This window comes from Ambystoma mexicanum, chromosome 6p (assembly GCF_040938575.1).
Source record: "Ambystoma mexicanum isolate Mex_15411 chromosome 6p, UKY_AmexF1_1, whole genome shotgun sequence".
Classification (NCBI taxonomy): domain Eukaryota; kingdom Metazoa; phylum Chordata; class Amphibia; order Caudata; family Ambystomatidae; genus Ambystoma; species Ambystoma mexicanum.
The window spans coordinates 1,454,410,819-1,454,436,385 of NC_090935.1; the positions used below are offsets into that span (position 1 = coordinate 1,454,410,819).

General features: G+C 44.1%; 1 protein-coding gene across 1 annotated transcript in view; it reads left to right on the forward strand.

The window, feature by feature from the left end:
• LOC138510522 (zinc finger protein 417-like) overlaps positions 1-25,567 on the forward strand; it is a 318,227-nt gene that overhangs the window by 160,372 nt on the left and 132,288 nt on the right. Inside the window, exons 4-5 of the mRNA XM_069626236.1 lie at positions 13,042-13,155; positions 25,259-25,333. Coding sequence (XP_069482337.1) covers positions 13,042-13,155; positions 25,259-25,333 — 189 coding nt within the window. The remainder of the gene's footprint in view (positions 1-13,041; positions 13,156-25,258; positions 25,334-25,567) is intronic.

The window sequence follows — 25,567 nt, forward strand, 5'->3', positions numbered from 1 at the left end:
TGTTATCACCAGTTTTTATTGCCTCAGCTATGGAGAGGACACCTTTTAAGTTTTGCCCACGCTGTAGGGGCAAATACACTTGGAAGGACAAACACAAGCTCTGTAATCGTTGCTTGCCCCTCGATCATAAAGAGGACAGCTGCGCGGCCTGTAAGCTCTTGAAACCAAGAACTCTTAAAGAACGGAAAGTTAAGAGGTGGGCGGACTACGCTATGTCGAAGTCAGTTTCCTCACCCGCCGCCGCTGTTACAGAAAGTGACGAGGAGGGTGATAACTCGACGTCCGTTACGGAAGTCATTAACCCCCAGAAGGAGCGCTCGCGCTCCTCGACGTCCGTCCCCGGCCCCGACGGGCTCGGCTCACGCCCTGCTTATGGGGATGAACACCCCGGCGACAAGGACGCACACAGACCCCATAGGCCTAAGCACACAACCCACGGCTCTTCTTCGTCGAGGACGAAGGATCCATCAGTGCCGAAGGGGACTCAGGGCACTCCGGCGTCTACCTCAGACCATAAGGGTCCCAAGCCCCACCCGCAAACGCAGCCGCGACCAGTGATTGGGCTTTCATTTAACACGGGCATACCTCAAAAACATCCGACGTAACGCTCCATAGAGCGGCCGTCGAGAAACAACGCGTAACGCAGGCAACGCCGACTCCAGAACCCTTTACTGACAGACTCGTCGTCGAGAGCCTGGCGAGAATTGTTTCCGAGGACAAACGTAAGCGGACGACGAAACAGACGTCGAATACCGCACCAAAAGATATAGAAACGCCGAAAAAGCACAAGAGTAGCCAGGAACTGCCCCCTTCATCTAAAGGCACTTCTGAACTACCGGAGGGCTTTTCTGAGGGCGACGGAAACCTTTCGTCGACGTTGTGGGAGCGTTCTAAGCGTTTTGAAGGTGAAAACACTGATTTCCCCCTCTAGACTATTCAGGGGTTCCCCATGAGACCCTTGAAAGACTCCATTCTTGTATGGAAAAAATGGAAAGGTTTTTGGGTAGCCAAAACCCACCCACACCCATAAGACCAAGAGAATGGACCCAGGATGACCCTAGGGTCAAGATTCCTAGGCTGTTTCCCCCTTCTACAGACGCATACAGACTGAAGAGGAGCAATACCTCCAGGAAGATGAGGAGTGTTTGGGGGGAGAGGAAGAACATGAGGAAGAGGGGTTTGAAGAAGACCCTTACACTAGTGCAGGAGCTTTTGAAGAAGATACAGCTACCTCACAGCCCTGGCAATCCCCATCAGTGCAGCCTTGGCAATCCCCATCAGTGCACTCAGACCCTGATGTCTTTCACCCTTCTCCTCCCAAGGACTCGCCTATTGGAAACACCTCCCCCATAGATGACCAACCTTCACTTAATGCACTATTGCGCAAGGCAGCAGCGCATTTTGAAATAGACACAGGGGAGACTCTTCCGGACATAGACTTTGTAGAAAAAGTTATTTAAGAAAAAGCCCCGGTTAGTCAGTCTATTCCGCTCCTGGCTTCTATAAGGAGAAGAATAACTCCTTCCCTTTCCAATCCGGCCTTAGTCAGAGGGGTCAACCCTCGGATAGAAAAGCTCTTCAGCCCTTCGTCCTCTGACCCTTTGTACATCAGGGGACATTCTATTCTGGACTCCCTTGTAGTTACTAATACAAGAAAAAGAGCGGGGGTACCACTATCCACTAGTGAGGCACCACCTGACAAAGAGGGCAAGAAGCTCTATGCACTTGGGAAGAGAATCACGACCTCCGCCGCCTTCTCAACTAGGATTGCAAGTAACAATTTCCTACTAGCTAGCTACGCAGATGCACAGTGGAGCAAGCTGCGCAGCGAAGCAGAGGACGCACCGGAACCCCTGCGGTCACGCCTGCTAGCTATAATCTCAGAGGGAACTCTTGTTAACCAGGGCATCGTAAAGAACTCCTTAGACGCCGCAGAGACGGCTGGCCGTTCCCTGGTTCAGGGAATACTTCTCAAACGCCATGTCTGGCTGCGCAATTCGGGATTTAAGCCGGAAACACAGGCTTCCCTGATAAATAAGCCCATAGAACAAACACATCTGTTTGGGAAAGCAGTTGATGAGGCCCTAGAACATGCGAAGAAAGAGTTTGATACCATCAAGACTCTTGACCAAATTTCTAGGCCACCTAACAGACGCAGCTATGGCAATAGACGCTCCTTTCGTGGCCAACGCCAGCAGCAAAGCCAACAGCAATTTTACTCTGCTACCAACTGGCCCTCTAACCAAAGCACCCAATTCAGTAAAAGAGGCCAACGTCGTGGCAAAGGAAGAGGTTGCGGCTCCAGCCCCAAAGGCCCCACGACCAATACCAACAATTGACCCGAAGATTCGGGTCCCCTCCCATGCATCACCGGTCGGGGGCCGGTTTACATCGTTCCTTTCAGCATGGGAGGGAATAACGACAGACCGCTGGGTATTATCCACCATAGTCCACGGATACTGCATAGAATTCAACGGTTCCCCGAAATACAAACCCCCACGGAACCGACGCATAACACCGGAACACCTCACTATTCTTCTTCAAGAAGTAGAAGAGCTACTGAAAAAAGAAGCTATAGAGGCTGTCCCCCTATCTCAGGTAACAGAAGGTATTTATTTAGTGTACTTCCTTGTACCCAAAAAGGATTTAACCATGCGCCCTGAGTTAGATCTGTGCCCAGCGAACAAGTTTGTCAAACCCCAAAAGTTTCGTATGGTGACCTTGCAGGAAGTAATCCCACTGTTATCACAGGGGGGATTACATGACAACACTAGACATGAAAGATGCATACTTTCATATTTTAATGTTGCCAGCGCACAGAAAATACCTCAGGTTCAAGATAGAGAACAAACACTACCAGTTCAGAGTACTACCCTTCGGGATAGCATCTGCACCAAGGGTATTCACGAAAGTACTGGCAGTGGCAGCGGCCCACCTGCTCAGGTTATCCATCCCGGTTTACCCTTACCTCGACGACTGGCTCATAACAGGGGATTCTTACGAAACATGCTTCTCCAATACCCAAAAGACCGTAGACCTTTTGTCCCAACTGGGCTTCTCCATCAACGAAAAGAAGTCCAGCTTAGACCCCAGCCAAATCAAACAATTCCTAGGGGCTCTAATTCGAACAAAGGACGGCCTCGTCTTCCCCTCCAACGAGAGGGTCCAAAACATGCTGTTTCAGATCCCCTGTCATGTGGCAGGTCGAGAGGTGACGGTACGCAAAGCAATGCGCTTGCTAGGGATGATGACGTCATGTATTTATTTGGTACCTCACGCGCGCTTGCGCATGCGCCCAATGCAAGAGTGGCTTTACAGCCAGTGGTTTCAGGCCAGCGGACAATGGGACGATCTAGTGGTGGTCTCGCAGGCCTTGGTTCTCTCGCTATGGTGGTGGACAAAAGAAAACCTGTTATTAGGGAAAACCTTTGCCACACCCGCAGTGGAAGCCACTCTAACCACAGACGCATCCCTTACAAGATGGGGGGCTCACCTATCCCATCAGACTGCTCATGGAGTGTGGACTCCGAGCTTAGCATCCAAGCATATAAATCTGCTGGAACTACTAGCGGTGTTCAAAGCACTGAAAGCCTTTCAGGAACACTTACAAGGAAAGACAGTAATGGTCCTCACAGACAGCACCACAGCCATGTACTATCTCAACAAGCAAGGGGGCACTCACTCTCCAGGACTGTCCAAGCTGTCCCAGAATATATGGAAGTGGGCTCTCAAACACAACATGTTCCTACTATCACAACATGTACCAGGGGAACTCAATCTGCTAGCAGACAAACTCAGCAGAGACTTCCCCCTGCCCAAAGAGTACGAATGGCAATTGCACGAAGACATCGTCTTAAACGTCTTCACGCAATGGGGATTCCCGGAAATAGACCTGTTCACAACCCTGGAGAACTCACAATGCCAAAGTTACGCCTCCATGTACCCCCAGAACCAGTCCAAGGGGAACGGTCTGTTGATTCAATGGTCAGGGAAATTTGTTTACGCCTTTCCCCCGACTCCCCTCCTCAACAAAGTGGTGCACAAGATGCACCAGGAGCAGATTACCATGATACTAGTGGCCCCAATGTGGGCCCGGCAGCCATGGTTCGCTCACTTGATGGAGATGAAACTTCCCTGCCCATACAACATGCTGTCACAAGACAAGGGCAGGACACTGCATCCATGCCCTCAGACCATGAATTTAGCAGCCTGGCTCCTGAGATCATAGAATTTGGACATTTACATCTCCCACAGAGATGTATGGACATCCTCAGGGAAGCCAGAAAACCTAATACTCGCCACTGCTATTCTAGCAAGTGGAAAAGATTTGTCATCTGGTGTAGAGGTAAGAACATCAACCCGGTTGACTGCTCTGCCACTAACATTATTCTGTACTTGACCCATTTACTGGATTCAGGTCTAGTGTTTAATTCCATTAAAGTCCACCTAGCGGCACTTTCTGCATACACCACTTCCCAACTTAAAGTGTCGTGGTGGAAGATACCAGTTATCAAGGCCTTCATGGAGGGGGTAAAGAGAATACACCCCCCGATAGCTAACCCAGCTCCCGGATGGGACTTAAACGTGGTACTTTCTAGACTCATGGGCACTCCTTTCGAACCCATGCACAAGGCGACTCTTAAATACCTCACTCTTAACACTGCTTTCCTAATAGCTATCACCTCCATTAGGAGAGTAAGTGAACTACAGGCTCTTTCTGTACTAGACCCCTTCGTAACAGTTCACAAGGATAAGGTGGTTCTTCGCAAACACCCAAGGTTTGCACCAAAATTCATCTCGAAATTTCATGTAAACCAGTCTATAGAACTACCAACGTTCTTTCAAAACCCTTCCAGCTTGGGAGAAAAAAGTCTGCATACACTAGATGTACGCAGAGCTGTCATGTTCTACATGGAAAGAACCAGAACACTGAGAAAGACTAATCAGTTCTTTGTCTCGGTGGCAGCAGGAAGAGAAGGAGATGCAGTCTCTAAGTCCACTATATTTAGATGGATTGTACAATGCATCACTCTCTGTTACACTCTTGCTAAGAGAGAACTACCCTTCAAGCCAAGAGCATATTCCACTCGAGGCACTGGGGCTCCCATAGCATTCATTGCAAATGTTCCCCTTGAGTCCATCTGCAAAGCGGCTACCTGGAGTTCTGTGCACACCTTTACAAAACACTACTGTCTAGATGCACACTCTAGATCTGACTCCCAGGTGGGACAGGCAGTATTAAGACATCTTTTCTCTACTGTTCCTTCTCATAACCCACCGCCAACTCCAGGTACTGCTCGCTAGTCTATGCACAGCATGTGATTCTAAGCAGATTAACAAACATCAGAAGACAATGCATTACTTACCGTAAAAGCATTTCTGATGGTTGTATCTGCTTAGATTCACATGCGCCCGCCCTTCCTCCCCGCTCGGATGGAAGGAACATAGACATCCTTTCCTATATTTCTCTCTTTTCTGTACTCACTCACGTCTAGAAGGCTCCCTCAGGGCAGAAAAATACAAACAGAGGGACCTCGACGGGTGAGGGATTGTGGGTACAACGCACGTCACTATAGGGATAGTGTTACAGACACGCCTTGTCGACGTCCCCTTTTCGACTACGAAAAACAAAATGCAATACTCCGCAGTGACCACTGGATGTCGGACCTATGCACAGCATGTGAATCTAAGCAGATGCAACCATCAGAAATGCTTTTACGGTAAGTAATGCATTGTCATACTTCATTTTCTACATCCCACAGCCGGCTTTACTCTTGTCAACACATTGTATATGACGACTTGACACTTTGCCCCTCTTTATCGGCATCCCTCTTTCTGGTTCACTCTTGGCAATCTTGTCAAGCGTGCCTTTTTCATTCAACTCTTACATAGCAGGATTAATTTCCCTTAGCTTCACAATCATCTGTCGGTCCAAGACTTTATACTGTACAGAGGATTTTACAAGACCCCTATATGACCACTTTGACCCTTTTCCTTGCCTTTCCCAAGGTCTTCTGGTACTGGTAGTTTTAACAATTGGGTAATCGCCCAGAGTTTTCTTGAGAGAGAGCACCCACGTGGTGTCTGACTCCTCTGTTGCCGGTTTTCCCCCTTCTAGCATCAATAACTGTATGCTTTCACAGTTCAATTAGCCGCTTGCTCAACACAGTTCGGTTTCTTATCGACTCTCCCCTCGACTCACCGGCTGTGATGAACCGCTTGGCTTTCTTTCTCTTTGGAGTCAAGGTTGGTACCTCGGAGACAAGCGTCTCTCCCCTACTTGGTTATCAATGGAGGAGGGTCTTGTGTTCTGTTGGCATCTGCTGCAACACATGCTGGCTATTGTTCAGTCTTATGATTCCTTCTGCGAAGGCTTCACAGGCCTTGGTCGGAAAGGGCAAGGTTGCATCACCCCTTGTCACCCTCTCGGTATGCGCCGTCTTTCTCCTCCTCTTGAACTGTCATGCTGAGTTAGCTCTCACATCGCGCGGTTTGCCTTGCTCGTATTACGCTCTTGTGCTCCACCTTTTATCCCTGTGGGGAAGGGAAAGGGCCGTCAGGTGTGTGTGGTTCTGGTCAATTGCCTGACTTTGCCTGACCGTAGTGTTGGGACATGTCAGGTAAATGGCTCGAGTCCGTCGTCCATCGTAATATGCAAAAGTGTTTGTGCCGGAAAAGGGGGGGGGGGTAAAGTGTTTGTGAATCCTCTGTGGTAGGTTGGGGAGGTGTCCCACTTCCACTCCCTGAGGACCCCCCAGCCAGGTGATCCTGCCTCACTGTCCACCCCCAAGACCTGGATCCAATAGCGATGGCCTTGTCCTGGCCACCCGGATGACAGACCCCCGGGGACTAGTCAGGGAGACACCTTTAGGTTTCTCACAATAGAAACGGATCTACATGATCACTGCGCATCGGGAAATTGTGAATCCTGTTGTGCAGTGATCACGTTCCACCATCGCGCATCCCCCCACTTACCTTATTCAGTGGCACAGACTGCAGTGTGCCGCCGACACTCATGTACCCCTTTGCCATCAGTTTCCTCCCACTAAGCTGATGCCGCAGCGTCCCTTTTTCTTTTGTTTCCTTTTTGTCCCCCCGCAATCCCCAAAGCCCATAATGCTGAACAAGGGAAGCGGGGGACACCCCTGCAACGCGGCTCCCAATGTTCGGCATTATGGGCCTCGATCTTTTTACACAAGCCAAATGCGCAGTAATCGCTCATTCTGCTTTTTACCCATAGAAACCTCAAAGAAAGTAGCTTAGATGCACATTTTTACCTGCCATAACCTGCCACAATCTATTTGTGTCATGATTTTCTCAACGACTTATAATGAATTCATATGTGAAATATGGCAACCACTTCTTATAATTATTGCTCATTAATTTTTGTGATTCATGTTATTTATATTTTGTGTTTTTTATGACATTAAGACTTTCACCATGTTGACTATTGTTTCTTTATTTCATTTAAAGAAAATGCTACAATTGCTATGCTAGTTTACCATTCATCATTTATTATGTTTTACTTTCACTGTGTGCCTTCAGTGTGTCTTGGTAAGTAGCATTCAAAAACATTCTCTAGGAGAGACAGAGACAAAAAAACAGTTACTTGGCGCGACTGGTGGCTGCCATAACATAGTCAATGGGACGCATTTGAAAATGTCTTCCTATATCCAGGCGCACCTTCTTCACTTCACATGGTGAAGATGGCTGAAGCCATGAAGCAAGCCGTTGGACATACTGTGCCTGATTCTCAAAGATTTGCACTGCAATCAAGAAAGGGCTGCGAGCATCTCAAATGTGCACCTGATCCCTTATACCTGATTTACAAAGAATATTCCCGGAGCATCTCTGAGACACCCTTGAACAAATAGTTCTGAATCGCATGTACACCTGAGCATCTCAAAGATGCTCCAGGCTGCTACAGAGTTGCTCTTGCTGTAAACTTTCTGAATCAGGAGTATAACAAAGAAGATGCACATCAGAGATCCTCATGGGCATCTCCTGATTTGGTCTAGAGGAAATCTCTATGAATCAGGCCCTCTACCTCCAGGGTTCGTGCACATATGAAGTCCTGAGAACCTAATTCCTGAAGGGAGGCATGGCTGTTACTTATTATTTCTTGATGCTTCTGTTCCATCAATACAGCTCATAGCATTGCTTTTGGTTTATTCAATCAATACAAGTTTGCAATAAAGAAAGGCCATGCAGCCCTTACATGTTGAAGCTGCATGTCTTTTTTGTATTGCCAACTTCTATCGAATAAAGAAAAGCCATTAGCACATCCAAACACAGAAGACCCCAAAGCCTGCTGCTTTGCTTGTTCGAAAACACGTCTTTCTCATGGAGCAGTCCACGGATCACAAGACTGGCCAGTACACCAAGAATATAGGGACACAAAACAAAGACAGAGAAGTGCAGGAGGAGCGGAACAGAACTTGATGCCACAAAGGACATGACACGAAAGATTATAAGTAAAAGGGTGAAGAGAAGAGGAGCCAAGCATAGATAAACCTGTCTATACGGAGGACCAAAACTCTCCAAAACTAGTATGATAACCTACAAGAGCGCAGTTTTAAACATACATTGCTGAACAATTACATGCTGCATTGTATATCCGAGATTAAGGACAGCCCTCTTTTTTCACACATCTATAAATCATCTCCCTCACTTTTTCCTTCACTGCCAGTGCCCCAATTGTCAAGTCCGCTTCCCAGGACATTCTGTCGCCATGCCCTTAGCCTGTAGATGCCTGTGCTGAAGTTAACCCCATGAAGCATTCCTCCCCGAAACACATTGCATCACAGTAACCTATAGATTGCAAGCCTGTCTGGTAGGCAAAGCATTCAGAGACTCACAAAGCTCGTTTAGTGGCTGGTATCGCCCATCGAATGCAGCTTTTTGTTCAGTAATGTGATTGCAGGGTTGCCTCACAACATTGCCCTTGCACGCAACTGCATACTCTCCAGTTATCTGTAGATCGAACCTTTGGCAACTTTCCTACATGATCCAGGAGTCGGTCCATCGCCAAGAGTGCCTTTAAGCCCTATGACCTTGAACACACCTGCTCCCACTTAATGCTTTCTGGATCATCCAATTCTGCTTCCTTAAATCACTATCGGATGGCGTCTAGCATGGCTGCGCTGTCGTAGTTCCTGGACACTGGAACCCAAACACCTTTTATCAACTCTCTTCTGCAAGCCAGACCACCCTAATCCTGCCCTCTTCGATCTCCTTCAAAGGTACAGATGTCAGTTCATTTTCACTTTTACAACATTCCCCCGAACGATAGATATGCTACCGCCTCTACATGTCGTCCTCAGTGTTACCCATAACCTTTTCAATATTGCACAACAGGGTTTTGGAAGTGTCCATGGCAGCTTCACCCCTAAATAGAACACCCTCTCTTGAGCCCATGTTAGTCCACTACCTTGAAAAAAGGACCCCTAAAATCATGTTTTTGAAACCAGCATCATCTCACTTTTCCCCCCAAATTCATCTTACATCCCAAGATCCCTGCCATAGCTCGACAATAAATCAAAAAAACGACCCAGGGAGATTTTAGCTTCATTATAGCAACCACAACACCACCTGCATACAACAGGATAGTTTTTTCAGCTTTGCCCACAGAAGCCTCTTAAATAAACTGATCCTGAGGGATAACTGCCAACAGAGACTGCTACCAGCTTATCCCTAATGATCCTTAATAAGGGTGAAAAATGCATGCAATTGTCTGCATCACATAGATCTGTGCTATGTATAAAGTAACACTACCGTAACCACATTTTCCTGGAACAAAGGCTTGACATTTAAGCATTTCAGCAAATTTCACACCAACAATGCATTGCCCATCTAGCTCTGAACTGTAGATAAACTTCCAGTGATAGTTGTTGGGTTGGGTGGCTCTAGGCTGGGTGTGAAGCTCAAAACACTGGCCTCTCCCCCACCCCCTGGACCCCTTCTAAAACCAAACCCCAGGCACACTTTGCTATCCCTGGGTTATCCCAGTTCTCCACTTGCACACAGCACACCATTGCACACTTGTCCAGAGTCAATTATCACTCGCTAGTGACTAGTGGTTAGTTAAATGTTAAGGCTTGAGTAGCTGCATACAGTAGTACATTGGATTATTGGAAATTACATGTCCCTCCAATTTAAAAATAAAATAAAAATATATGTCTCTCAACTACCTAGCCCATGGAGAAATGATAATAGAAATGATAGAAATGTGCCTCACCAACAATGTCTTTCTATTCGATAATAATTTCTATCATCAGCTTAGAGGGACTGCTATGGGCACAAGTTGTGCCCCACCCTACGCAAACTTGACAATGGGGTGGTGGGAGAAGTTTCATGTATGGACAGAAGGCAACCACTGATACACTGACCACGTGGTTCTATGGCTTAGGTTTATTGATGACCTCTTTATCCTTTGGAAAGGTGAAGAAAAAGATTGGCTCGAGTTTGTAAGTGTGTTGAATGTAAACAATCTTAACCTACAATTTACTGAAACTCATAGTCGGCAAGAAATCATTTTCCTGGATGTCTTGATGAAGACCAACCAACAAGAAATCGTGACCGAACTATATTGAAAGTCTATGAGCTCAAATATGCCACTTTTCGCCACAAGCAACCACCCCACATCTCTAAAGTGGAGTATTCCATACGACAAATTTGTAAGAATAAGACGTAATTGCAGTACAATTGAAAGCTTTGATAAAGAATGCAATTTTACAGCGGCGAAATTCTTAAAACAAAGATATCCGAAAGCAGTCTTAGAGAGAGCATACACCAAAGCCCACAATTTAAACCAAAGGACTTTACTCTCATCTAATAAATCAACGGAAGACCAAGAACAAGATGATGCAATAAGACTTATCCTTACATTTGGAACACATGCCAAGGTCATAAGAAAGATACTACATTGGCATGTCTTACAGTCTGATGAAGTTCTAGCACCGATTCTAAAGGAAAAAGTCAATATAAATTTCTGAAAATCCACATCCATTAAAGATTCACTGGTTAGCAGTTTTTTGTTGCCCGCAAATGAAAGTCAAAACACCGCTATGTGGTTACGCAAAAATACTAATGGCTTTTTCAAATGCTCGAAATGTAAGGCATGTAAATTCGCTCAGAACAAAACAAACTATGTACATCCAATAAAAAAGCATCTTGTAGAATTGGGCAGTCATATTACATGCAATACTGAGTTTGTGGTCTACGCTCTCCTATGCTCCTGCAATCGCTGGTATATTGGCAGCACCATCGGTAAATTAAAACTCTGAATTTTACAGCATATGAGAGCGATAAAACACTGACCCTTCTTATCCAATGGCAGTCCACTTTAAAGACATACACGAGAGCAAGTTGGACAGCCTAAGATTCTTTGGATTGTATCATGTTCAAGCCAACCCTCGTGGGGGCAATAGAGAACTAGCACTACGCCAAATGGAGCCCAGATGTATTTTAGATCTCAAATCAAAAAAACCCAAAGGCCATAATCTTGACGAAGAATTATATACATACTTAGGAACCTGAGAAGTTGGTCTTTCAAGAACTATGATTGGTTTTAATTGTTCTTATTGTCTTATGGAAATAATTTGGGCTATTAGTGTACATTAATTTCAGTTTATTTCTTAACTGATAGCTTGTATATCTGTAAGAACTTCAGAAAGCTAAGGCTTGGTGGGATGATGCTTTTTTATTATATCTTAAGAATTTTAACATTTTGTGAGTAGTGTCTGGCAGTGGTGATATGAATGCTCAATTAATGGTGTTTACATGTGTTTTTATTCATTTTAAATTTCTACTCCGTGGTGGTTCCCGTACTAAGATAATGAGAATGGGCTCTAGGAATAGTTAATTCTGCTACCTACATCTAAATATAGAAGGCCTAGCTTTGATTCATGCTTACATAGATGTTAATTTTACTCATAAATTATATTTGCACTATGCACATTATTATTCTATCCTCAGTGAAATTACATTTGCACTAAGCACTTTATGAATCCATGCTAAATGAGAACTTCATGCAAATTTGCACTTTAAATGGGTACGCGAAGCTAAGCACTATGCACTTTATTGATTAGCATTCGATATATATATTGATTCATGCACTTTATGACCTGTTTACAATCTATTAGCACTATGCACTTTATTGCTAAGGTTTAGATTTTTCTTTTCGGTCCACTAAGGTTGACATACCAAATGCCTCAAAAAACCTCTGCAATTTAAAAGGTTGCATTGTTTATTTGTTATTTTTCGCCTCGGGCAACGCTTTAATAGGAGCGAAATAATCTGGCAAGGTTGCCATAATTAACAATCCACTACTGAACGCATATAAGAATGTGTCAAAAGGGCTGGGAATTACACTTATATTCCCACGGTTATGTATGTCCTGATAAAGGCGTGTTAGCAATTTTGTGTATATGAAAGCTGTCATAATAGCCATTACAAAATGGCAACCATGCTTACTAGCTCAAATAGGCTGAGTTTTGGTAGCAATGAAAACTAAAAAGGGACCACCACTGGCTGTAGAACCATAGAGTTGGTAAATGGTGGGTATATATACACAATGTCACTGAGCACTCACTTGTACGTGACCAAGCAGCGAGGAAGCTGTGAAACGTGTTGTACCGTGTTATTTTCTACTTTGGCTGATGCCGTAATAAACCTGGTTATTTTTAAAGGAAAACCCATTGCTTTTTGTGTTCAATAACGGACAAAGCTTCACTCTGGCGAGTAATTCATTGTTTGGAGTGCCATCCTCTTTGGGAAAAAGAAGAAATCATTTTTTCCCTTCTTTGTAATATATATATATATATATATATATATATATATATATATATATATATATATAGGTATTTATTTCAGGTTACTCTTTGGTAGAGAATATCTACAGTGAATGCTTTAAAATATAAATACCATGCCTGACACCAAAAGAAACTAAGGAAGTGTCTGAAACTGATTATGAAAATATAAGCCAAGGGTTTGACTTTGATGTAATGATCTAACACCTGGGTTTCTATATTCCAATTACAGATGGCACGACTGCCAATCCTAATGTGTTATGTAGAATAAACAGAGAGGAAACCCTGCCTCTGAAGAATTCCCAAGGCACAGAAGGAATAGCAAGAAGTGATTGTTTTATCACAGGTAAGGAGGGAACACGGCTACTTGAAACGTATTTATGGATTACTGCCAGCAGTATTGCAGAAATATTACTTATTGTATGTTTTCTATCCATTCCCACCCTCCTATTGTGGTGATAACAGATAGCGTACCACAGTGGTTCATAATTCTAAGGTACATCTTTTTCAATGTACAAAAATGTCAAACATGACCCTTTTAGGCATTGGATGCGAAAGAGGGTTGAAAGAGGATGAATATCAAGGACGCCCGCTTTCTCACACCCTTCTAATGTAACCATGACTACATTCTTTTCTTTACAGTAAAACAAAAACAATTCTTGAGTATTTTACAATTTTACCACCACTTACACGGTGCATATTATAACCATCTCTTGAAGGGGGTAATTTGGTTGCTCAGCATACACAAGGACTGTGTTAATAAACATTTATACAAAACAGAATGCAAAGATGTGAGTGATTAACTAAGAATGCCGCTGCAATACCTGGAAAGCCCAAAGCAATTGTGATTTATACATTTTAGACTAGGGCAGGGACTAGTTGTTCTTATTGTAAATATGTCTGTGAATGTGTGTCTACTGGCAGATTGCCATAGGAGCAGCATTTTATAGCAGTGATCTCGAGAGGATAGCAGTCAATCCAGTTAGACACCCAAAGTCTTTGCTGGCCAAACTTGATAAAGTGTAAACATTTTTTATTTTATATGTGTTGTTGTTAGGGTGACTTGATTAAAAAAATAAAAAATAAATACATACCAAACCCGGCTTGCATTAGGCATTTAGTGATTCTGTCATTCAACTCTCACAGACATATGACAGATATAAAGCTCTTCTATTATTCTTATGTTCCCAAAATGCTAATTAATATGCAAAACAACCAGAACCTCGTTTGTTTTATTTGTGCAACTCCCCATTATCATTGCAGTTTGTTCTAATCAACACACACACGCACTGTGTTAAGCAATCACTTTAATGTTAAAATAAACATGACATGCATTTTTTAAACCGTTGCAAACATGAGGGTATTTCCTTCAGCAAAGTAAAGGTTAAAAACTATTTATCATTTTCCAATATTAAACACATGCTTATGCTTAATTCAAGCACCGAGTTCCCATAAGTAGGCACTAAAATGATGTTCAGAAGCAAGCACTACTTTCCCTCCCTATCCCACAGTTTGGAGGTCTGTAGCGCCCAAAAGGTGCAAGCATAAAGAGCGCTTACAGAAGTTAATTGGCGGAGTGTAAATCTAAATGCGCAAGTGCTTCAAGAAACAATTGAAAGGATACCCAAAGCCATAGAAGGGTGCGAAAGAACAAAAACGCTGTGCCAAAGGTACACACTGTTTCACAGCTGCAAAGAAGAAAGGTCTGTGTTGTCCTGTCAAGATATCTGTTCAGCCTTCTTTATAGAAGCTGCCCAGCAAATGGCAACCCTACTCAGTTTATCATGTGTCTTGGATGACATTCAGCTGTGTGCTCAGTACTACCATGAGAACCAACTGAAAGGTATGCCACAGAATGCATAACAGTTACGTTTATGCGTAACCCTTAAATTAATTGGATTTTAAATACAAGGTTGGATTTTTTTCTGTGAAACAGTATCTCAAACGGCAGCAGAATATGTATATCTATAACCCACACATCTCAAAAGTTCCTATGTATTGTACAGTCCAACAAACTCTAAGGAGTTAAACATTTTAAATTACCATAAATGTAAGCTGGCAAGACCCATAGCCAAATCTACACCCGCAAAGGTAATATTGTGCTGAAATGCCTGACCGATTAATCAGTTTTACTCTTGGAGTTTTGGGTATTTTGGACAGTGGCACAAACGCAATGATGTAACAGTATGTACCACTTCATTAGTTATAAAAGCTGTGTTCACTGCGCAGCTATGAGGAATGTTATTGCTTCCCACCCATGAATGTTCAGGGCCACACGTATCCATTACTTCACTGTGAGTATGCACAGCCAAAGGTTCCAAGAACCTTCTCCAACTGTCTTTACTGAGGCGTTTATGCCAAGGCAGAGTTTTAAAAAATTCACTTGTGATTTTGCCATCTTTTAATGGTGCTCTAACCCAGGGATTGGGGGTGCATGGCCTCCAACAGATGGTAACTTGCCTTATTTCTGTTTTCCCCCTTCTAACACCAGAGCTGTAACCATGTTATGTTATTTGTTATGTTATTTGTACTTGTAACATGCACATTCACCAAAGGTATCTTGGCGCGAGGAATACGCCAATAATACAAAAGCAACCGAACTAGGAGTTAAAATAACCAGGCTTTAAGAAGGCGACGAAAAAGAAGATGATTAGATGTACGCTTGAGGTAGGCTGGGATAGAGGTCACCAGTTTACTAGCAGCAACTAAAAAGGCATGACCTCCAACGCTGCTTAACTGGGTTTTGGGCACCACTATTAAACAGTTATTCTCCAAGCGTAGAGACTTAGCGGGAAAATACGGGTCAAGCTTCTCTTGGAGAAAGCTAGCACCAACCCTGTTATATGCACAATGCACCAAGCAAAGTGATTTAAAAACAATCCTTTTCTCCACAGGAAGCCAATGAAGAGCTCTAAGAATGGGGCTAATGTGGGACCCATGCGGGGTAGCTGTAGCAACTCTAGTTGCTAGATCCTTATAGATAAGGCCCTTGGGCTGTGCAACATAGAGCGCATTACAATAGACAAGCCGAATTGTGACCAAAGAAGACACGACTATAGGATGAAGGTGAGCTTGGAGAAATGGGAGAATTTTTCATAACACCTTCAAGGTAAAGTGACCAGCTTTGCAGACAGCACTAACCTGAGGAAACATGGACAAAGAAGAAGAAAGGTAGGCTCCTAGATTCTTCACAACTGTCACATGGACAGGAACAGTGCCAAATGAAGAAGGCCAGAAAGAAAGAAGACCATAGAGCAGTATCAGAAGACGATGCAGCGCTTACTACAAAGACATCAGTCTTATCCCCATTTAACTTGAGCCAATTGATGCCCATTGTGAGAAACCTCACCCGCTAGTCCCCGGGAATCTGTCATCTAGGTTTCCAGGACACGGCCATTGCTATTGGTTCCAGTTCCTGGGGGTGGACCAGTGCGGGAGGATCACCTGGATGGGGGGGTATTCCAGGAGTGGGACACCGAAGGGTAAGATGCAGTATTCCCTCCCTCTTAACACCTTTTCCTCTACCTACCAGGTAGGATACCTAGGAACTCAACCCCCCAAACTCCTTTTCTGACACAAACACTTTCTAAAGGACAGTTTATCGAGAGCGACAACAGACTAACACCGGAACCATATACCTTACATGTCCCAACACAAGGGTCAGGCAGAGTCAAGTAATTACTGATAATTACACACACCTGACTTCCATCACACTCCCCCACTTGGATAAAAGGCGGAGCACGAAAGCACACTATAAGCAAGGCAAAACATATGAGGAAACAGCAATTCAGGAATGGCAATTTAAACCGAGGAGAAAGAGGGCGAGATCAAGGAGGGAAATGCCCTTGCCCTTGCCCTTTTCAACACCGAAACTCGACTTTCAAGAAACCTCAAGGAAAAGAAACTTAAGACCAGAGATTGCAGCTGACGAACGGTGTAGCGTGTGTCAATGAGAAACGGGGCCCTCCCGCATTGATAGTCAAGGCAGGGAGAATCGATTGCCACTGTGGTACTGTCCTTGACTCCGACAGCAAAGCAAGGCCAGTGAGTTCAGCACAGCTGGTGAGTTGGACAAACTGATAGCAGACCGGACTGTGTTGTGCTCAAGGTTGTAAGCGACAACATTGTATGAAGAAAGAGAACTTGTATACAATTGAACTTCGTAAAGCGGAATTGGGTACCAGACACAGAGTGGTCCGGTCGTAGCTTGCTCCCATCTTAGATTTAGGTTTAGATAGGTGTTTTTCACACCACTTATAAAGTTCAATAAACACCCTTCAACTGTGATCACTTGTGCCTGTCTTACTTTGATGCCATGCCTTCCTTACATATGGTGTCAGGCATGGGATATAATTCAACTGATAAAAATTGAAATCCATGCTGATAAGTATCGTACCACCAGAAGGGGAAAATAGAATCATTGAACTCCTTGACCCTGACCGCGTAACCACGCTAAAAGAGGTTTTGCACTCTCAACTATATATCCTGACTGGTCAACAAGATCTGTTCTTTAAAACTCAAGTATTATTAGACACCCTTCCTCTTTCCAGTTATAATATACAACAGTGGGATCAAATAATACCCATGCATACAGTTTAATAAACATCCTTGAACTATGATCACTTGTGTCTGTCTTTACTGTTGCTACCATGAGTTCCTTACATATGACATCAGGAGTGGGATGTGACTCAATTGAAACAATTTGGGGAACCCCACAATTTCAAAATCTTAGTCACAGAGCTTCTAACCCTTCTGTTGCCACAAGAGAATCGATAGGTTTCGATATTTGTAGCAGTAAGGAAGCTGTCATTCCCCCTAGAAAAAGAGGAATGATTCCTACCGATTTGGTTTTGATATCCCCTCTGGGGTGTTACATCAGGTTAGCCCCAAAATCCGGCCTAGCATTAAAGTTCGGTATAAACATTTTAGCAGGTGTCATCGACCCCGACATCCGAGGGGACGTAAAGGTTCTCTTACAGAATCATGGCGAAGTCCTATTTGAAGTACATCGTTGGGATAAAATTGCTCAATGAATTTTGGAACAGGCACTGTTCCCTCAGTTTAAAGAAAGCGAACCAGACAAAACAGAGAGAGGCGCATTGGGCTTTGGGGAAGCCGATAAACATTCTAACATAGAAGAAACTAAGCGAGAGGAGCCCACCATCTATTCCGACCCAGCCTTCGCCCAGCGAAACAATCCTGCTCTCGCTGAAGCCTTTTTACAGGCTATTCCAGAAGGAGAAGGTACAGAAAAAGGGAGCCCCTTTTTCTTCTTAAAACAGGGATTGTTGTATAGGAGGTAAATATCGACCAAAGAATAAATAAAAACACAGTTGGTGATCCCCAGGACTCACCGAAAGGTTGTACTGGAGATTGCACATTGCCATCTTACTGGGGGCCACCTAGGAAAATCCAAAACCCAAGCACACATCAGTGAGAACTTTTGCTGGCCAGGTATCCACGCCGATATAAAGACCTTTATCCAGATGTGTGAAATAGGTAAAAAAATCTAGCACACACGTCCCATTGCCTGCCCCTTTGAATCCGTTACCAATCATAAAAGTCCCTTTTTCAAGAAATGGAATGGACATTATCAGACCTCTAGAAACATCCAGATTAGGCAACAAATGTGTTTTTGTGATTGTTGATTATGCCACTAGATACCCCGAAACATTCCCAATGTGAAATAATACCACACAGCAAATCCTTAAACACCTCCTAGCGTATTTTTCCAGGGTTGGCTTTCCCAAGGAAATATTGACCGATCAGGGTTAAAATTGTATGACCAAACTCATGGCAGAGGTCAAAGAGCTACTCCATATTACCACCTTATGAACTTCTGTGTACCATCACCAAACCTATGGCTTGGTAGAAAGATTCAACAAAACCTTAAAATGAATCCTGCGAAAATTGGTAGACAAGGACGGGAAAGACTGGGACCGAATGATCTCGTGGGCACTATTTGCAGTGAGGAAAACCCCACAGGCCTCTACAGGATTCTCCCCTTTTGAACTTTATGGCAGCGCACCCAGTGATGTCCTGGACATGCTCCAGGAAACCTGGGAAGAATGAGAAGAGGCACCCATTCGCATCTCGCAAACTGCTACCGGAATGTAAGAACATATGAGACTTGTTCGAGATATAGTCAGCATTCATATGGAAAAGGCCCAGAGCCAACATAAATCCAACTACGACAAGAAAGTAAGCTTGAAAAAGTTTTCTATAGGACAAAAAGTATTGGTCTTATTACCCACCTCCGAAAACAAGCTTGTTTCTAAGTGGCATGGGCCCTATGAAATATTAGATTGAATGCAAACCTACACTTATAAATTAGCCCACCCGGACAGAAAACAAAAGGTCCACTTATATCATGTAAATCTCTTAAAGGAGTGGAAAGAGAGCCCATCAGGCACCCATGCCAAAGTACTATCTTGTTTGGTTCCAGAAGATATCGACAACTTTGAACTAATTCCTTCCGAGTTGTTTGCTCAACAACAAGAATATCTAAGAGATGTAATAACATCATTCCCCAATGTATTTTCAGACAAACCAGGAAGAATTAAAGGCACTTACCACTATATTAGAACTCCCAAGGGAAAAGTGGTACATTTAAAACCATATAGACTCCCAGAGGCTCGGAAACAGATAGTGGTCGAAGAAGTAAACAAAATGCTGCAGGCAAACATTATTAGGCCTTCTTTGAGTCCATGGTCTTCCCCTATCGTGTTGGTTAATAAACCAGACCGTTCCTGGAGGTTCTGTATCGACTTCCATCAAGTTAATGCGATTTCTGACTTCAATGCCCATCCCTTGCCACGCATCGATGACATAATTAATAAACTCGGAGCAGCCACATTTCTATCCACCCTAGACTTATCAAAAGGGTACTGGCAGGTACCAGTATATTGGCAAGATAAAGAAAAGACAGCGTTTTCAACACTCTTAGGAGTGTTTCAAATCAAAGTCCTCCCTTTTGGCTTACACAGTGCACCAGCCACTTTGCAATGCCTAATGGATAAAATCGCACATCCCTCTTCCGATTTCTGTGGAGCTTGTATTGACGATATCGTCATTTATAGTAAAACCTGGGAAGACCACATTTTCCATCTTCATACTATCATGAGAGTCCTCAGACAGGCCGGCCTAACTGCTAATCCTTTTAAATGCACATTGGCACACTCAGCCGTAAAATACCTCTGTTTTTTTGTAGGGAACAGGAAGGTACAGCCCCAACATGAGAAAGTGAGAGCCGTGCTAGATACACCTACACCTAAGACTAAAAGGGAACTTGGAGCCTTTCTAGGGTTAATAGGATAATACCATAGGTTTTTCCCAAATACTTCAGACAAAATAGTTAGGCTGACAGATAAACGCAAGAAAGCTGAACCCGAGAAACTTCATTAGTCTGAAGAGAATGATATCTGTTATAAGACCTTAAAGCAAACTCTGTGCCAGAACCCAATCCTGAAGGTAGTAAACTTCTCCAAAGACTTTATATTGCCGACAGACCCCGCCCTTACCAGGTTAAGGGCAGTCCTATCTCAAGTTTGCAATGGATTAGAACATCCCATCTTGTTTACACATCGCAAGCTCTTCCCACATGAACAAAATTACTCCTTTCTTAAATTAGAGGCCCTGGCCATCAAGTGGGCCATTTTCCACCTCAGATATTACCTCTTTGGCAGAAAGTTTACATTAGTCACTGACCATTCTGGCCTAGCTTGGAATAGCCAACGCAAAGACTCAAACCCACGTGTCATGCGATGGTTTCTAGACTTGCAGCCCTACTGCTTCACAGTGGAACAGCGGAAAGAAAAAGACCAGGGAAATAGAGATTTCTTGTCCTGTTTCCCATGTGAGAAAGATGCGGCTACATCACATGGATGAAGGGTATGTGAGAAACCTGAAGGTGTCTCACCCGCTAGTCCCCGGAGATCTGTCATCCAGGTAGCAGGACATGACCATCACTATTGGATCCGGTTCCTGGGGCTGGACCAGTGAGGGAATAACACCTGGATGGGGGACTTCGGGGAGTGGAAGTGGACACCGATGGGCAAGACGTGGTACCCCCTTCCTTGTAACAATTTTTGCCCAGCCTATCCTACCCTGTAGGATATTTAGAAGCTCTACCTCCCCCTTTTTCAACACAAACACTTTCTCACAGCGTAACAGACAATGGACTAACACCAGAGCCGTTTACCTGACATGTCCCAACACAAGGGTCAGGCAGAGTCAGGCAATTGACAATAACCACACACACCTGACGGCCATTTACCTTCCCCACAGGGATAAAAGGCGGAACACACTATGAGCAAAGCCGAAAGCACGAGGAAACAGCTACACCGAACCGGCAGTTCAAATGGAGGAGAAAGGCAGTGAGACCTGGAGGGACTACGAAGGGGGAACTGCCCTTGCCCTTTTCAACTCAGACCCGCGAAGCCCCCAAAAGAGAAATCATAAAATCGGGAGTTACAGCTGGCGTGTGGAGAAACAGATGTCAACGGTGCACAGGGGCTTCCCACATTGATAGCACAGGCGGGGATGCATGCTGGCTCTGTGGTTGGTACCGTCCTTGACTCCAGAAGCAAGACAAGCCAATGTGTGCAACACAGCCGGTGAGTTGGAGGAAGCTGATAGCAAACCAAACTGTGTTGAGCCCAAGGTTACAAGTGGCAACATTATATGAATGCAAGGAACTTTAGAAGAAAGAATTTGTGTGTGTGTGTGTTTGAACTGTTGGAAAAGCCTCAACTAGGGCCAGCTGCAGAGTGGTCGGGTGTCGATGGAGTGCACATTCGAAGGACTCTCGCCCCCTTTGTTTTGTGTTGAAACTGCAAGTACCAGAAGGCCCTAGGAAAGGGCGGCATGAGATGTCATTGTGGTCCTACATGGTCACGTCAAATCCCTTGTACAATCGAAAACGTCTGACCCTGTGCCGGGCGAAAAAACATGAACTGTGTTAGAAATTCATGAACTGTGTTATAGAAGGCTGTAGTAAACCCGACGGAGGGAGGTCCACTTGGCAAGGAGGATCCGAGCCTGGCGTAGGGAGATCCTAGGGGCAAAGAGCAAGGGACTTTTGTTTATTTGTTTGTTGTTTTGATCCAGCAGGTCTTCTAAGGCAAGGGACTTTGTATAAAAGAGACTTGGCCATTAAAGGATCTGGTATCGTGGAATGGATTTGTGAGCCTCTTGCTGGAAAGGCCCAGGAGTGTGCTGTGCTCAGGAGTCCCATCTTGTCCCGTGCTAAAAATGTGGGGAAGGGAGACCCCGCCAACCATCCTGACTTATCATTTTGTGAACGCGTCTTTCTTTTCTGGTGAATATTATCCCACACTCTTTTTGTAACTTAGTGGTAAGGACTGGCAATATTCTTTTTAGTATAGGCCCTTTTTATTTGACAAGACGCTACTAGGACTGCCTTATTATTATTGGATGGTCGTAGCTTGCTCCCATCTTGGCTGTACGTTTAGAGTAAACATTTTTCTAAACCATGCATACAGTTTAATAAATACCCTTGAACTCTGATCACTTGTATCTGTCTTTACTGTTGCCACCATGTGTTCCTTACATATGGGATATGCATCAAAGGCTGAGATAGCGTTAACCTGCCTAAAATCTATGCACAATCTCCAAAATCAGGCCCGGAGGCATCAGGGCGCAATTTAGACATGGTTACATAAGCATACAATTAAATAAATTCAAAGCATTACACAGTACATAATATACAAGGCATACAGCAATATACATATTTACAAGAGGTAGATTCGAGCAGGAGTTTCCCAGGGCTGGTCAGACGACATGGCTGGTTGGAGAGCCAGGATTTGGTTTTAACTTTGAAGGCACTAAAGCATTCTTCGTATCGGGTGGTGAGAGGGAGGGCATTCCAAAGCTTAGAGGCTAGGACGGGGAAGCTAGATCCACCCGCCTTTTGTAGTTTGAACCTTGGGATGGTTAAGCAGTGGGTCTGAGCCGTTCTTTGCGGACGGGTGGGCGCGTGTCGGGATAGCCGGCTACAGAGGTATGGTGGGGCTTGGTTAGCTAGCCATTTGTGGGTGAGGCCTAAGGCTTTCAGTGAAATTCTCTGTTTGACCGGTAGCCAGTGTAAGTTAGATCTAGATTCCGAGATGTGGTGGTTACGTGGGATGTTTAGGGCTGCTCTGATAGCGTTATTCTGGGTGATTTGCAGTTTGTTCAGATTCTCTTGGCTCGTTCCAAGGTAGAGGGCGCTCGCATAGTCAATTTTGGCCATGATAAGAGTTCTAGCCAGAGTGACCGCGTTGGGGGTGGTCAGGAATGGCCTGCAAGCTGCAATGAGTTTGCAGGTGTATGCTGAAGAGGATCCGACTGCATTTGTTTGTCTGGATAGGGATAGTGTGGCGTCAAGATAGACACCTAAGGTTTTGGTATCTTTCGAGACTTGGATGGTGTTGCCATCGATGACAAATGATTGGTAGGATGGTTCAAGTTTACTAAGGCGTTGCACCAAGGCGAACAGTGGCTGTAGAAGGGTCGGAATCTGGTGAAGGTTCAGAGTCTGGCAGAGGGGGGAGTAAAGTTTAGGAGGAGGGTGCATGCACTTAGCTTGGTCTAGGGTAGCAGAAAACCTAAATGCTCCAATGCACACATTTGATCATTCCAGCTAATTGATCTATATACTGACATGTTATTGGTATCTGTCACAAAAGGTGACTCTAAATGGAGGTTGGGGTGGCAAGACAATGGTGACCTTTCTCACTCTTGCTTGTTGCTCCATCTGTACAATCAATCAAAAAAATAATGATGAACAATACACAGTCTACAAATTGCTCCTGTTTGCCGATAATGTTCAGCCTCTAGCAAGAGATTTGAGTATTTCCAATTGATAGTGATGAACACCCTAGAGAACTATTCTACTTTCTCAAGGACTTACAGTGAATCTGAAATTCTTCTTTGAACCTTAACAATGGCATACTTGCGACAATGTAATAAAATATTCTAAACTCAAGGAGGCACCCAAATGCATAAAATACCTGGGCATGAATATACCTAATACCAAAGCATCCCTAAATACAGCCTACAAGCAGATATAGTTAATTCAACTTTCTTTCCTTAGGCCTGTTACATCTTTCATGTGTATGCCTGTTCAGTGCGTAATCACTAAATCATATGGGTGCAATCAGTGTCTATACGTCTTGGAGTTTAAGTCATTCTCTGCTGGTTTAGTGGAGACTTGCAGGAATATCACTTTAATCAGACTAGTCTTTGTGTAAAGAAAGACAAGTTCTCAGAGGATTTATGCAAGTGGAACATAGGCGTCAAGTTAGCAACGATCACTGCTACTTACCTTTGGTAGCAGGGCTCTGCTCAACCTGGGAGCCCTTTGTGTATACAATGGATTTCTGAACGTATCCCTAATCTTTGTGTGTCTGGCAGCAGAAGCAGGATGTCCCACTGTATATCAGGAGCTGTATATTGTAGCTTTCCATGATCCTGCAGCAAGAAAACGAGGGTGGTGACTCTAAATAATGTGCACATATAGCTGCCAAGTTACCCTGGGGTGTTATGTGTGACACCTTGAGATAGCCCTCAGTGTTCCCACTTCAGCCGGGGCTTGAAGGCCCATACTTACAATGGGAAAAATAAACTACATGTCCCAAATTGCAATGGGGAAAACCAGTACTGGCATGGGTTGTCACTCATGAAACAGGGCATTTTAGCAGCTATGTGCTCAGAGACTGCCACTCAGCACACATCTGCTCAAGCATTCTGGAGAGGGTGGGCCTCTTTCTTTTAAGCTAGCCCCGCTTCAGATGTGCAATGGCCACCAAGCCTACATATTAATGTAGTCCTGACTATTGCTGCAACACAGTACAGTGCTTAATTACAGCACATAAACCAAGCTCCAGAGTAAATTGACCTCCACCACATAACCCAGACTTTGAGGATATGATTGCTGTGGCCAGTTTAGAAACAGTCTTAGTTCAGGCCCTAAGGGGTTCTGGTCAGTGCCCTGGGTTTTCGTTCTCCTGAGCTTTTAATTCAGAGGGTTCATGGACCAGGCTTTCTGGTTTGGGGATCCACCATATTGTGTCAGAGCACATTTTTTATTGCACAACTACTAGGGTATAGGGTAAAAATGAAATCTCAGTTATGTTGCCAGACATGTTAATTTCAGGTCAGAGAATGTCTGTAACCGGGACTTATGCCAGGGGAATGACATAAGTCAAAGAGAGAAAAGAGTTAAGAAAATATACAAGCAAAACCTTTGTTTTACATTGAGAAGAAAATCAGGAAAATCAAGTTAATTTAAGGTATAGTTCCATTTAACAATGTTGTAAAATATGTCATAACCTACCAAGATTCTTATTTTGATGTTTAAATGTGATGATTATTTCCATGTGTTTGAAATATGGAATTGTTTTTAAAACGGATTTGATCTTTCAAAACTAACATTTCTTTGAGGAAAGAAGAGGAATCGTGTGCAAGTTGGACTGACCACCATGACTTAGAAGAAGGAGTAAGCAACAACCACCCCGCATCAGGTACAGCTCTCCTGCTGACAAGTTGTTACAATGCTGGTACTGATCTGGACATTACTTTTTCTTACTATACCAAAACCATCATTTTAATTGGATGTATTTTTTGGTTCATTTATTGTATGACATCTAAAAGATATTGTAACTTAAATGTTGATCAACCAGTTCCTGAAATTGCCAATTAAGGCACTTGTGGTGATAAGGTCTTTCTTTTCTTATTTCCAAGACCTGCCAGGCCTC